Source organism: Heterodontus francisci, chromosome 9 (genome assembly GCF_036365525.1).
Source record: "Heterodontus francisci isolate sHetFra1 chromosome 9, sHetFra1.hap1, whole genome shotgun sequence".
In the NCBI taxonomy this organism is placed as follows: Eukaryota; Metazoa; Chordata; class Chondrichthyes; order Heterodontiformes; family Heterodontidae; genus Heterodontus; species Heterodontus francisci.
Genome location: NC_090379.1, coordinates 21,016,038 through 21,032,050, shown reverse-complemented (window position 1 = coordinate 21,032,050; position 16,013 = coordinate 21,016,038). Strand labels below are relative to the sequence as shown.

Here is a 16,013-nt window from a genome sequence, read left to right as displayed (position 1 = left end):
TCATTATCAGACTGCTTTGATATGGTCAAAGACGACACTGTTAACAGGAGGGGTTATATTCTACTGCAATACTTTAAAGTTTGTGATAAAATGGGGGTTTATTTACAAAATGGATACTAACACAATCTGTTTTCATGATTTTTTTATTTTTTGAACTGAGATTCCTTTCACCAACTGAATAATTTTATGAACATGTGCAAAGAAAATCATAATAAAGCTTTTATTGAAGAATGTTAATGATGAAATGTTCCCCCCAAAAGGAGTTTGGCACTGAAAGATTTTAATATTTTAATATTAATAAAAGGATGAGTTAACAGATGCTCTAGAAAATAATGGGTGATTTCTGAAAGCAATAGTAATTGGATAGAGTAAAATATATTGAATTTGGTATCGGACAAAAGATGCTACATTGCATCAGATTTATGACAACAGCTAATAAATGTTTTGACAGAAGACAAGACTCGTATTTTTGCTTTCTCTTTTGAAATACCACGTTGCAATTTCTGTTCAATATGATTTAACTGCAAATTACAATTGAAAGTAGATTTTTTAGTTACTTTTCGCTGCAAAGTTGTCATTAAAGGTTCTTTAATAAAAAAAAATGTATTATAGTTACTTTTAGAATTCTTCCAACATTCATTGTTTAAAATTTCTGTATTTTGGCTGTGTTCCATCTAATGTAGAAGTCCTCTGATACAATGCAGCTGTTCCTGCTCGATGTGTTACTTGTAATAGTACTTAATTTGTCAGTGTAAAATTGAATATGAGCTCCAATCAAGTCTGGTAGCAATGCTATCCGAACATTTTCACCTGACTTCTTTAAAAGCTTTTGACAAAAATATTTGAAAAGTGTATGCATAAAATCAAATTGTTGGGTCCGGTAGCATAGTGGTTATGTTACTAGACTAGTAATCCAAAGGTCTGGACTAATGATCTGGAGTCAAGACTTCAAATCCCACCAAGGGAGTTGGGGAATGTAATATGAATTAATTAACTAAATCTGGACTAGAAAGCTTGTATCAGGAATAATGATCCTGCTGCCCATGTTCTAACTCGCACCAAATCCCAGTTATCCATCATCTCTATGCTATCTGATCTACACTGGCTCCTGGTTAAGCAACACCTCCTTGGCCTCTCCCATTCCCACCTCTGTAACCTTCTTCATCCCAACAACCGTCCAAGATACCTGCACTACTCTAATTCTGGCCTAATCATAGTCATACAGCATGGAAAAAGATCATCTGGCCTATCGAATCTGTGCAGCTCTTTGAAAGAGCTATTCCATTAGTCCCACTCCCCTGCACTTTCCCTCCAATTATTTCCCCTTCAAGTATTTATCCAATGTTCTTTTGAAAGTTACTATTGATGCTGCTTCCACCATTCTTTCAGGCAGTGCATTCCTGATCATAATAGTAATAACTTGCTGCATTAAAAAAGTCTCTGAATTTCCCCTCTGGTTCATTTGCCAATTATCTTAAATCTGTGCCGTCTGGTTACTGACCTTCCTGTCAGGGTTAACTGTTTCTCCTTATTAACTCTATCAAAACCTATCATTTTGAAAAACTCTTCATAATTTTGAATGTGGAAACTGTTTAGTTTTGTTGCATAGTACACACATTTTTCAGCATATGCAACAACTAGCAGGGCTTTAGTAAGAGATACAAAAAGAACAACCAGACAGCAGTAACAAACAGGCACTGGGGACCGAAAGAGGAAGCAAATCTCAAGGAGGTGTTTATACATGAAAGCATTAAGAATAAAATGCTTGAACTAAAGGCTGTTAGTTGATAGGGAACTATAGAGTAGTAGGAATATCAGAACATGACTTACCCCAGAAGAATACACTGTAGAGGGGTACAGAGTAATCAGGAAAGGAGGTGGTTTAGGGAGGTTAAAGAAGTTGATCACATAGTAAATGGAAAGCCACAAAATTAGCTATTTTCATTGGATACCTTTACTATGAAAAAAACTAAACTAACAATATGTATGCTAAAAGTCATAAGATCCAATAAAAAGACAGTTTGCTCTTGGCGGGAAGAAAGGCATGTGAAAACAGGAATGTTATTTTAATGAAATTTTTTCAATCAATCAAATATAAATTGGAATAGCAAAATGGTTCAGAGTCTGAGTTAGCAAGTGTAATACATGACTGTTTCATGATCCATAACCAGGATAGCTGCAAGGAGCAGTGCACATCATAACTTGATAATGGTAAATTATCCCAGATAACACACAGGAAATGGAAGAAGGGCCACTCTTATGAGGATAGTGGTCACAAAATGATCAAGTTCAACGTGATCTCTGAAGGCTCAGGAGCGAGGTACAGATGTTTTGAAGGCTAACTGAAATGAAGGAAGATCTTACATAATTTGATTGGATGGCTGTGTTCAACAATACTTCAGCAAAGGGCAAATGAAATACTTATAAAAGCAGACTGCTGAGGGTGCAGGATGATAATTACCCAGTGTTAGAAAGTGTAGACTGAGCAAGAGCAATCCCAAATGTATTAACAAATTAATTAAAAGTGAAATAAGGAGGAAGAATGACCTGTACAAACCCTGCAGGGAGAAAAGTGACAGTGTAAGGGCACAAACTTATGAACATGCAGATACGTGTTACACGTGATCAGTGGGTAAAGAGGGAGCTGGCAGAAAAGCATAGCTGCAGACACAACATGACAGTAAGAAAGTTAATCAGTACTGTAATAATAAAAATGAGGACAGTGAGATAAGAGACAAGCACCTTAGAAGAAGCAAACAGTACTGAAATCAAGGATAAGCACAAGATATTTAATATAATAAATCATTATTCCTCCTAGCATTCATCAAGAAAAACATTCAATAAATAACAACAATCCGAGTAAACAATTTTGATTTAAGTACTAGACAGGGTAAGAAGGGTCAAACCAGTAAATTCCTAATGGTGGACAGTTTTATCTCAAAGGCTAAAATAGAGAAGGTATGAGATTTGTGAAGCATTGATCAACATTTCTAAAGGAATTGGAAATAAAAATCTATATCTTGCCTATTTTGAAAAGAAGATGCCTCTTGAGCATCCCCGATTTTAATGACTTCATGATTGGCGATTGTGTGTTCAACTGCTGAGCCTTAAGCTATGGAATTCCCTTCCTAAACCTCTCTGTCTCTCTACCTTGCTTTCCTCCTTTGCGACACTCCTCAAAACCTACAGCTTTGACCAAGCTTTCGGTTATCAGCCCTAAAATCTCCTTATGTGACTCGGTGTCATATTTTGTTTTATAATGCCCCTGTGAAGTACCTTATGTTTTATTACATTAAATGCGCTATATAAATACAAGTTGTTTTTGTTGTAAAACCCATCTGATTCACTAATGCCCTTTAGTGAAGGAAATCTACTGTCCTTACCCAGTCTGGCTCTTAATTGCCCTCTGAAATGGCCAACCAGCCATTCAGTTGTATTCAAGACGGTGGCTCACCTTCTCAAGGGCAATTAGGGATATGCAATGAAGGCTGTCCTTGCCAGTCACACTAACATCCCATGAATGAATAAAAAACAAATTTCTTCCTAAACTGAGCCACCAAACAAAATGGTTGTAAAATGTGGAATGTGAGCCTCCAGGGATGACCACCTAGCACAGATGAGTTTCCAGCTTATTTTATAGGCTGTCCTTCCTGTGAAACAATCAGTAATACTAGGCCCTTGATGTGGTATATCAGCAACAGTCACCCTAGCCTAAACCTTCTGCAAAAGCAGAGTGCTCCATGGAGATGTTTTAGATTCTGGATTCTCCTGAAGCCACTTCAGCTGGAGAAGGTCCAAGATTGATTATCTTCTTCTAGTGAAGGATTGGGGTTTTCAGAAGGCCTCAAAGGGACTCACACCAGGTGATAACTAGTGTGTGTTCCACTGAGGCCTTTAAAAAGGGCTTAAAGGGAAGAATTTCCAATCCAATGGGGCAAAATCCCAGCAGAGCTGTGTCAGGTCCATATCCCAGGCTGCCAGTGTATAAATGCACCTTTATTGTCCAGCTCCAGGAATTTTATTTGTTTTTTAATTATTATTCTTTCATGGGATGTGTGTGTCACTGGCAAGGCCAGCATTTGTTGCCCATCCCTAATTGTCCTTGACAGAGCAGTTAAGAGTAAACTACATTGCTGTGGGTCTGGAGTCACATGTAGGCCAGACCAGGTAAGGACAGCAGATTTCCTTCCCTAAAGGACATTGATGGATTTTTGCAACAATCAATGGTAGTTTCATGGCACCATTACTGAGACTAGCGTTCAATTCCAGATTTTTATTAATTAATTGAGTTAATTAATTAATTGAATTTAAATTTCACCAGCTGCCATGTTGGGATTTGAACCCAGAGCATTAGCTTGGGCCTCTGGATTATTAATCCAGTGACATTACAACTATGTCACCATCTCCCCAATAGGGCCCATAATTCATTGCCACTTGTGAAATATGCTGCTTATTATTTGGATTCATAAACCCAAAATTTCCTCACAATGTTTGGCACACTGAGGATGTTGTTGGGACACATAGGTAGAGGTTTGTTGGGGCATATATTAGGATGCGACCCATTTCATTTCAGTCACTAACCCTTTCTGGATGTGCCCATGTTTCCTTGGGTACAACAGGCAAGTCTTGCGTCTACCCTTATGCAGCTGACAACAGAGAAGGAGATGGGACTGGTAAGATGACACAGTTCAGCTGAATTCCCTCTAGTTCTACCTCTGGCACCACCCCACCACCCCCCCCCCCCACCCCCCCCCCCACCCATGTACTGTATACCTGCATGAAATTGACATTAGATGTCAGAATAAGTACCCACCAAATTTGCAAACGTCACTTTTCTTATAATTGCTTGGTACAAACGAATTAATTAAGTTAAGGAAAGTGTCCATATCCTCACACCTAGCAGGTGCCCTCAGATATCCCATAGTATTTAGACCCATTTTATTCAAATAGCTTGACAGAGAGAAATCCTAAAGGTTAGGGGGCACCCAGAGCCAGCCAACACGTTTCCCGCACTGCTGTGTTAATGTAATAACAGGCCAATGAAGAAGTCAATTATCTTGGTACCTGATCATGTCATTATTCAGATCATTTATGTATTTTCAAAGGCTAGAATTATAGTAAGTCAAAACTGCATTTGAATCATTAGTAATTATTCTCTTTCTTTAATTCAGATGAATATAATGAAATTTGTCCAGATGGCAAAGGATTTATTCCATTTCAGATTGATTCTTTTAGCTTTGGATCACAAAACTATGGAGGTGAGTCTTAAAATAGCACAAGTGGTTTGATTTGTCAGCGATTGCTCTTTTTGGTGAAGTTCTGTTCACATGCATGTAACAATATTAGTACCGGAAAATGGAATAATTTCACATTCCTGGGCACTCAATGTCAACATCAAGCATTTGCAGATTAGTTATATCATAGCCGGCTGCTTTCACTTTGCCAAACAATAAGCCCAAACTCAGAATTGTACCCCCTACTCCACTTAAAGCTCACACCGGGCCCAAAATGAGAAATTATTGCAGAACGTGTGACGAAATTTACTTACCATGCCCAACCCCTTCACTGGCCGGTCAGACTCTTGTAACATTTACTTTCTGATATCGCAAACTTGCTGTCACACTTTTGATGAAATACTTTGGCTATAACACTTTCTTGGCTGATTTACACCTCTGGACAGCTTTGTACTCATTACTAGCCATTCTGGTCTGAACTTCATCAGAACTGGAAAATTTAGATCAATGCCTCTAAAATGGTGTGCTTTTTCCCACCTGCAGATGCAGATGAATGTGCAATGTTTGGATCAGAAATCTGCAAGAACGGGCATTGTGTAAATACTATAGGTGACTATGCCTGCTATTGTGACACAGGGTTTTACTATGACAACGTGAGGCTGGAATGCGTTGGTAAGTTTGAACTATTAGCATGATTATAGTGATATGTGCCTACAAATGTATGTTTATTTAAAACTCAGTGTGTCCAATGAGCATGCAGTAAAGTATACAGTGGTCCTCTTTTCTAAGCATTCCTAACATAGACAAGCTCTGAAATTAAACAAGCTCCCTAAGTAATATAAACTCTATGCTAAATACTAATGTTGATTCCATAATCCAATGGGAAGCAGCACTCACTAAGGGCACATGGTGTTAACTGATGGGTGTGCAACCTATAATTTTCCATCTGTTCATTGCAGGAGTTGAAAATCACAGGTTGTGCACCTGCAGCGCATTCCATGAGTGTTGCTCCCTGCTGGGAACATGTAAGCACTAAATTGGCCCTCCAATTTTTAAAACATTCCATTTTGATAACACATTTTCTGTGTGTTTTGAAGATAAAGTTATAGAAAAGGGTCAGCTAAATTTTGAAGATTGCACATACATTATTGGCACCCAATACAGCTTGCATCTGCACTCTATACTCTCAATCCTACCAAAGTAAAGAAAAGATTTGCAGCCAGAAAACAGTTGAATAATTAATTCATTGCCTAAATCACTTGTAGAGGATAGGTGAATATTGATGTATCAATCTAAAGGAATAACATATTTGTTTTCTTGTCATTATTTCTTTAGATATCAATGAGTGTCAGGATGAAAATACATGTGTGAATGGAGAGTGTGTCAATACACCAGGATCTTTTAATTGTTTCTGCAGCCCACCACTTACACTGGATATAACCCGTAAAAGATGTATAAATGGCACAGAATCAGGGGGTAAATACAAATTCCCATGCTTTTTGTACCATATATTGATAATTGTATATTTGATCTAATTTTCTAGAAATTTAGATTCCATCCCCCTCTCTGCCCCATTCCCCCCGTCCTCCATCAGCACTGACAGCCCTCCACAATCCTGTTCAAATAGCTATTCTTGATTTGATCTTCACTGTCATTCAGCCATAGGTAACATCACAGACGAGACCAGTCCTATATTCACCCAAAGTTCCCATGCAGGCACAGGTTCAATGGCTAATTTTTTTCCTTCCTATCCAGCAAAACTCAGACTGGAATTAGCACCCCTGATGAGATCAGAGATTGAACCTGCAATCTTTCTCAACTGTATGGTTCACCATGCACTGGGCTGTCAGAGAAAACTAGTTAAAATGTTGCGATGTGTAAAACACCATGTTATGGGTTGATTGGGTTTGCTTTTGCATTTTCCATACACTGAGTTTAGGGTCTTAAAATGTGGAGAGGAACCAGGCAGAGTTCCACAGGGAAGGAATTATTTTCTATCAAGCTGTTTACCATGAGCATAGAGTCTGTGGAGACAGCTCAATCTGTTCTCACATCCCTCTTAATTACTGGTTCTAGAGCAATATCGGCAGAGCATTTGGAACAGGTTGTCTGTCTGCCGTCTTAGTTGGGTAGACACATGGTGGACAAAGAGTTGTAATTCAGAGGTTGCAGGGTGAAGCAGAAAATGTAACTTATGTTAACAGAATTAAGTAGAGAACATAAGATATGGTATTCACAATTTACATGCTAATAGTCTTCAAATTAAACAGCTAGCTTTGCTATTCCCTGCTGAAAATTAATTTTCAACCATAAAATCCAGAGTCAATATCAAAGCAAGTACAATTTCTTCATAGCCCACAGCATGAAAGTTATTTGCAAGGCTTGAAATCGTGGCTCTTGGATTGACTAAAACATGCATGTTTTCGATACTTACTGATTTGTAATTTTATATCAAAAAAGTAAAGCTTTAGCATTGTATAGTAATTCTAAAAGAGATGCAGGTAGAGGAGGAGGGCAGGGCGGGGAGTCACGAAATGTTCTGGATTGATATTGTTTAACAGCCTATTTCCTTGTCTCAGATGTACTGTTTTTATCTCAATAGTTGAAACTTGAAAGAGAACAGTAACAGCGTATACCAGTTAATTTGTTTGTATTTAACAATATAACAAACTGAACTCCCTTGAACAACCAGTTCAAGACATTAAGAAGCTTCATGGATATGCCTATGGCATTGCCCACAGTCAGTTGATGAACATAAGGTTTTCTTCTAGACAAGATTGTGATAGAATTAGAAGAAAAACTTAAGAAACTTGCTCCACAGAGCCACCCAATTGTCAGAGTCTGCAACTACATTGTGGCAAAAGTTGTTTGAAGGTTTTCACGGTGAGAGCATTAACGATAAGTAAGACGATTTTACAGTTTTGCACTATGTGAATGTGCTGTAAAAAGAACAGTTGTTTCCTTGAAAAAGCAGTTCTTAGAAGAACTGGCAGGCCTTGACGTAATAGAAGAAGACACTTCCTTACCCAACAGAACTGCGATGTCACCTGACCAGATTTCCAATTGTCTATTGATGTTGCTCAACTCAACATCATTTCAATGGCAAGGTTCCTATTTCAAACAAACAAATTGAGCTACTGTGGACTCCTCACTGTCACCAATTGTCACCAACGTTTTCATGGAAGAGTTCAAACAGCACTTCAGTCAACTACTCTACAATCTAAACTCTGGATCCAAAATGACAATGACACTTCTGTCATATCAGAACATGATAGGAGAGATCTTAGTTTTCTGAAATATCTTAATAACCAACATCCAAACATTAATTTCACCATGGAGATGGAACAACAACTTTACATACCATCTCTTGATGTTCTGCTACCAAATCTCATAACAGCATACCAGCCAGGGGTCGGTAACGTGTCCGTACACGGATACGAGTGTTTGTGGTAAAAGATTTTAGAGTCTGTGAGTAGTAATTTCAGGGAATAGAAATTTCCCATTGACTTCTTTTTTCCAAATCAATCTGACTTTTAAAAAAATCACAGCCGTCAGTTTCACAGTTGACAGGTATTTAGAGCAGAGACAGCGGCTTTGAAACTCAGGACAAGTTCGGGTTTTCCCAATGGGCTCCGATTTTTTTTTTTAAAAAGCTCATCAAAAATCACAAACTTGTCCTGAGTTCAGAAGCTGCTGTTTCTGCTCCCAGCACCTGTCAGCTGTGAAACTGACGGCTGTGAATTTTTTTTAAAATGAGCTAATCACAAAGCAGCTCTGGGGAGAGTTCCCACTCTGCAACTGCAGAGGTAGAGAGAGGGAGGGGGAGAGAGAGAGAAGGGATAGAGAGAGGGGCAGAGAGAAAGAGGAGGGGATAGCGAGAGGGGCAGAGGAGAGGGATAGAGGAGGGCAGAGAGAGAGGGATAGAGAGGGGGGAGAGAGAGGGATAGAGAGAGGGGCAGAGAGAAAGGGAGAGAGATAGTGAGGGGGCAGAGAGAGAGGGATAGAGAGAAGGGCAGAGAGAGGGGTGAGAGTAGGAAAGGGGGAAAGAGAGAGAGGGATAGAGAGAGAGGGGGGAGAGAGAGAGGGATAGAGAGGGGGGTGATAGAGAGAAGGGCAGAGAGAAAGAGAGAGGGTTAGAGAGGGGATAGAGAGAGAGGGGAGAGGGAAAGAGGGATAGAGAGAGGGGGCAGAGAGAGAGGGGAATAGAGAGAGGGGCAGAGAGAGAAAGAGAGGGACAGTGAGAAAGAGAGGGGGAGAGAGAGGGGAAAGGGGGAGAGGGGGAAGAGAGAGAGGGGGGACAGAGAGGAGAGATAGAGAGAGAGGAAGAAAAGGGGAGAGAGAGAGGGGGGAGGGGGAGAGGGGAGAGAGAGGGGGAAGACAGATGGAGAGGGAGAAGAGAGAGGGGGGAGAGAGAGAGAGATGGACACAGAGGGAAGAGAAGTGGGGAGAGAGATAGACACAGAGAGGGGAGAGAGAGAGGGGTGAGAGATGGACACAGAGGGAAGAGAAGGGGGATGGGGATTTACACATAGAGGGAGAGAGAGAGCAAGAGGGGAAAGAAAGAAATCAAGATCACACTGACAGATGGGCATCTATCCGGACTCTCCACATTACTACATCAAGTGTGCAGGCAAACATTGACTACTTGTGTAAGCAAAAACAATGCCATGTACTCAGTAAATAGGAAGAAACGCATTTTAAATTAGACTGTGTTTTAATGGCATTAGGTTGGCTATACACTTTATATACAAATTAATTTCCCCCATGTCCGTGGCTGAGTCAGTAATTTTGTCAAATGTCCGTGGTGCATTATGTTGGTGCCTATCCCTGATATCAGCATACCAAGTTTACTGCAAGCCCATTTATACTGACAGATACCTGAACTGCCATTCTTTTCATCATCCCTCGACTCTTCGATTGGTCTCCAACACCCTCATCAGAAGAGCCTACTCCATTAGAAATAAGAAACATCTACAATAAGAACTGAGCCATATCAAGTTTACACTTCAACTCAATGGATTTCCTTCCCACTAGATCAACGTTCACCTGTTACTCGCAATGCAACCACTACTTCAACCAAGACAAGAGTCAGCTTCCCTTACATCGGCTCCACCTCGCACAGACTAAATGCATACTCAAGTCAGCGGACCTAGAAGTCTGACATAAGTCATCCAAGAAGCTCCACTCCATCCTTCATTAGCACAATGACAAGAAACCATCACACAACATACTAAGAATTTACAGCATACAATGCAACTGCAGTTTCGTCTAAATCAGAGAAACAGGCAACCTAAACTCAAGGAACACCAAGCCTGCTTCAACCACAGTGAATGGGACAAGTCAGCCATTGTCAAGCATGCTCAGCTCAATAACCATCACATTGAATGGTCCAATTCCAAACTCATCTCGTCCATTACGCACTGGCATACAAGACGCGACAGGGAGGCTATGGAGATCTATCAACACCACATCATCCCCAAGACAGTGGCCTGCTCATCAGTGATATCTGGCTACCCCTACTCAAGAGGCACATCACCACCTGCTCTGCAGCCAACATAACCCGACAAGAACAATAGTATGTATCAACTGAAGATGTGACAAAACACATTGATGAAGGAAGAGCAGTGGATGTGGTGTATATGGATTTTAGCAAGGCGTTTGATAAGGTTCCCCATGGTAGGCTCAGAAAGTGAGGAGGCATGGGATACAGGGGAAGTTGGCTGTCTGGATACAAAATTGGCTGGCCCATAGAAGACAGAGGGTGGTAGTAGATGGAAAGTATTCAGCATGGAGCTCGGTGACCAGTGGTGTTCCGCAGGGATCTGTTCTGGGACCTCTGCTCTTTGTGATTTTTATAAATGACTTGGATGAGGAAGTGGAAGGCTGGGTTAGCAAGTTTGCCGATGACACGAAGGTTGCTGGAGTTGTGGATAGTGTGGAAGGCTGTTGTAGGTTGCAACGGGACATTGACAGGATGCAGAGCTGGGCTGAGAAGTGGCAGATGGAGTTCAACCTGGAAAAGTGTGAAGTGATTCATTTTGGAAGGTCGAATTTGAATGCAGAATACAGGCTCAAAGACAGGATTCTTGGTAGTGTGGAGGAACAGAGGGATCTTGGGGTCCACGTCCATAGATCCCTCAAAGTTGCCACCCAAGTTGATAGGGTTGTTAAGAAGACGTATGGTGTGTTGGCTTTCATTAACAGGGGGATTGAGTTTAAGAGCTGCGAGGTTATGCTGCAGCTCTATAAGGCCCTGGTTCGACCACACTTGAAATATTGTGTTCAGTTCTGGTCGCCTCATTATAGGAAGGATGTGGAAGCTTTAGAGAGGGTGCAGAGGAGATTTACCAGGATGCTGCCTGGACTGGAGGGCATGTCTTACGAAGAAAGATTGAGGGAGCTAGGGCTTTTCTCATTGGAGCGAAGAAGGATGAGAGGTGACTTGATAGAGGTGTACAAGATGATGAGAGGCATAGATAGAGTGGATAGCCAGAGACTTTTTCCCAGGGTGGAAAGGGCTATCATCAGGGGCATAATTTTAAGGTGATTGGAGGAAGGTTTCGGGGAGATGTCAGAGGTAGGTTCTTTACACAGAGATTGGTGGGTGCGTGGAATGCGCTGCCAGCGGTGGTAGTAGAAGCAGATACATTAGGGGCATTTAAGCGACTCTTGGATAGGTACATGGATGATAGTAGAATGAAGGGTAGGTAGTTAGTTTGATCTTAGAGTAGGTTAAAGGTTCGGCACAACATCGTGGGCCGAAGGGTCTGTACTGTGCTGTACTGTTCTATGTTCTATGTTCTAACTCCCGTGACACAATAGCTGACCAGTCAGCAGCAAGAACAATAGCATGTACCGACCTATCACAGAATACAGTTAGCCAATCAACTGCAGCAAGAATATTCTCCACCACATGCAAACCCACTGTTTCCCCCCATTCCAGTTATTTCTCCAGACGACGGGCAGAGTACGCTGCCCGAAACATCATGGCCTGCCAGTTTTTCAAGGAAACAACAGATCTTTTCAGAGCAAATTCATATGGTGTAAAATGGGAAAATCATCTTACTCAACGTTACATTGTGGCAGTTGACAGCAAAATTGAAGAGGGAAATATTGACAGCAATTTACCATGGTATATGTTGACAGAGAAATCGTGACAGGAGGTAAGGCTTGTGGGACAAGAAATGCGCATCCAAACGCACGATTTTTAAAAATAATATACTATTCTGCCTCCCATGTTGTTGCATGTTGTTGCATGGCTAATTAGCAGCAGCGGGAATGGAGGCGGGACTGTTCAAGTGTGGGCCCAATTTAAACAGACCACAGCAGCCATTATGGTGTTTCACTGTTTCACTGCTTCACCTTCAGTTTGGAACATCATAGAATCATAGAATGTCTTAGGAGAGGCAGAGGCCTGGAACCCAGGGCAGGGCAGCCCCTCAATTCGCAGATGCAGATCTGGAGATCCTCCTCAAGGCCATAAGGGAGGGGAGGGAGGTCCCCTTCCCTTAGGGTGGCAGGAGGAGGCCATCCACCCACACTAAGTAGGCCTGGATGGAGCTAGCTGACAAAGTAGAAGAAATGTGATGCGTAGAAACTGGATCCAGTGTAGGAAGAGGTTTAATGACCTGATACACTCTGGCAAGGTGAGTGCAACCCCCAATCCTCAGTACATGTCTCTGGGTATCCACCCTCCCACACGTATACCAGCTGAGGAGTCTGAAGATGCATGCTGCTCCTGAACATGGGAGGAGTATGTGCTCAGGGCACTTACTGACTGCTCAGAATGGCTTAAGAGCCATAGTGCTCCTGAGGACCTGTCAGCACTGAAACATGCAACTTCTAATGAATAGGAGCAGCTGGCCTTGGCTCAAGAGGCCAGCAGTGCCCTATTTCTCTCTTTTTTGTCCTTATTGGAGAAATAGGCTCATAATGCCTCGACGAAAGGAGGGGTTCCTTACCTACAATTATCACCACCATGGGGGAGGGAGCCATGGACATCGCCAGGGTCACAGACCATGAGGAAGACAGGCAAGGCAAAACAGACATACATGGTGGAGATGCTGATCAGAGAGTGGAATGCATTAATTTAGGGGTGCATTGCCCTCTACCCCATCTGACAGCATACCAAAGACTGAGTTGCATTGGGAAGTCTCAGCACATCAGGGGCTTCTGTTCTCCAAGGCTAGTTCTCATGATCTGTTGTGCCTCTCACAGTTGCAGATTTTGAGGCAATGAGACCAACTCCCTCACTGCCACTGGGCTAACCACAGCAATATCAGAGTTCAGTAGAGGCACCATCACACCTTACCAAGCACATCATCCGCAGCACAGATGCAGTCATCTCTTGTTTGAGATCGTCATTGCTTGGCACTTGTGTGGCGCAAATGTTACTTGCCACTTATCAGCCCAAGACTGGATGTTGTCCAGGTCTTGCTGCATCTGGACATGGGCTGCTTCACTTTCTGAGGAGTCATGAATGGTGCTGAACATTTTGCAATCATCAGCGAACTTCCCCACTTCTGATCTTATGCTGGAGGGAAGGTCATTGATGAAGCAGCTGAAGATGGTTGGGCCTGGGCCAATACCCTGAGGAAATCCTGCAGTGATGTCCTGGGACTGAGATGATTGACCTCCAACAACCACAACCATCTTCCTTTGTGCTAGGTATGACTCCAACCAGCGGAGAGTTTTCCACCTGATTCCCACTGACTCCAGTTTTGCATGCCACACTGTGTAGCCTTAACCAGTCAGTGGTGCTGACAGCACAGGGATGGGTGGAGGGGATTCCAGTTGCACCCCAGCTGGTGCTCCCCTTCAGCCATCCGAAGCACCAGACAAAGGCTGAAGTAGTCACCAAGGCGGATGAGGGTGTCTTCTCTCACAGGATGTCATCATCATCATGAGTTTGGGAGGTGAAGAGTTGTGGCAGCCTGGACTTGCGGAGACTTAAGGAGTCATGATATTTGCCAAGAAAGTGAATGTACACATGGAGGAAGCTCTTGTTGTGGTTGCAGATCAGTTGAGCATTGAGGGAGTGGAAGCCCTTCCTGCTGATGAACCTGACTGGCCACCTTGATGGCCATATGGGTGCAATCGTGATACCCTGCACCTGGGGAATCCAGCAATGGAGCCAAAACCCATTGCCCTCTGTGCCTGCAAGGCCGTGTCTGTCTGCAATTGCATGTACTGTCTAACTCACACAAACAGGACATCAGAGACCAGTGAGATACAGTGGCATGCAGCCATTTGTGAGATGCAGCCAAGGTCCACAGCTGATCCTTGGAAGGACTCAGAAGCAAAGAGGTTCAAAGCCACAGTGACTTTGACAGCTACTGGCAAGACATGGCGAGTAGTGCTGCAAGGTGCGAGATCTTCAGTGACGAGGGTAGAAATTTCAGTGACCATCTCTTTGGAGAGTTGCAGTCTCCTGTGCACTGGTTCTTGGTCATCTCAAGGTAGCTCCATCTTCGGTGGTAAATCCTATGTTGAGGCTATGGCCTCAGTGTCCTTCCTGCCCCTCATTCCTCTCGTCTGCATTTCCTGCAGAGGGTGTTGTTCCTCACTGGACCCAAAATCTGTGAGTTGCATCCCCTTCCCTGCTGCTGCTTTCCTTATGCTCACGTAACCTCCCAGTTGTATTTGGCAGCCTTGTTCCCTGCTCTTCTGCCCTCGTGATGCCAGGCGGCTGACAATCCCCTGCACTACCTGAGCACTTAATTCGCACTCTCCCCGCAACCTAACTGAGCCGATGGCACCTGTGTGCCAAAGGCCAAATACCCCTTTGCGCCATTTACCCTTTCATGGAGCCCACCTAATTCCCTGGGGTGGTCATGACTGTCTCCCACTGTTTGTCTGCCTCCATTCAACTGGTTTACCCCAGACTGCAAATGCAGCCCTTGTCAAAATCAGAACATGCCCCTTAATGAGCTCTTTAACAACATTAATTGGCATTCTTAGTGGATTGGGCAGGATCTCAGGGTTTCCCTTCCCCACCCTTGTAAAACTTACCAGGGTCAGGAACTGCATCGGGAAACAGGCATGCAGACCCCAGTCTGCTTCTGATCCTGCCCCTGGTGGAACCTGAAAATTCAGCCCAGGGAGTCAAAACCAAATGCAGTGATCAGGTGAAATGGGGTTAGACAGTAGGGTTAAATGCACCAAGACACATAGACCTAAAGCTCACCTCATCTTAAAATCATACATTTTGTTCCTATTTTTATATAGAACCTTTATTTTATATTATTATTTATAGTTAAATAACAAAACTTACAAGAATTTGGGAAGCAAAGAAGTAGATAGGTAGAATTTAGGAGTTCCTCATGCTGAAGAACAAAGATATGTAGAACTGCAGCACCAAAACTAGCAGAAGGATGTAACTACAATGTGATACATGAAAGAAAAAAAAAACTTGCATTTATATAGCACCTTTCACATCCTCAGGAAGTTCCAGGGTGCTTTCCAGCCAATTAAGTACTTTTTTTCTGAGATGTAGTCACTATTCTCATGTAGGAAACACAACAGCCAATTTGTGCCCAGCAAGCTCCAACAAACATCAATGTGATAATGACCAGATAATCTGTTTTTAGTGATTTTGATTGAGGGGATAAATATTGGTCAGGATACCGGAGATAACTCCCCTGCTATTCTTTGGAATAGTCTCATGAGATCTTTTATTTCCACCCAAGAGAGTTGACAGGGCATCAGTTTAAGATGTCATCTAAAAGACAGCATCTCCAACAGTGCAGTACTCCCTCAGTAGTGCACTGGAGTGTTAGC

General features: G+C 42.5%; 1 protein-coding gene across 4 annotated transcripts in view; it reads left to right on the top strand.

The window, feature by feature from the left end:
- Positions 1–16,013, top strand: part of LOC137373618 (latent-transforming growth factor beta-binding protein 2-like) — a 773,188-nt gene that overhangs the window by 738,336 nt on the left and 18,839 nt on the right. For all 4 annotated transcript variants that reach the window (XM_068038663.1, XM_068038661.1, XM_068038660.1 and 1 more), the window contains 3 exons: positions 5,172–5,258; positions 5,778–5,906; positions 6,570–6,710. In XM_068038663.1, coding sequence (XP_067894764.1) covers positions 5,172–5,258; positions 5,778–5,906; positions 6,570–6,710 — 357 coding nt within the window. The remainder of the gene's footprint in view (positions 1–5,171; positions 5,259–5,777; positions 5,907–6,569; positions 6,711–16,013) is intronic.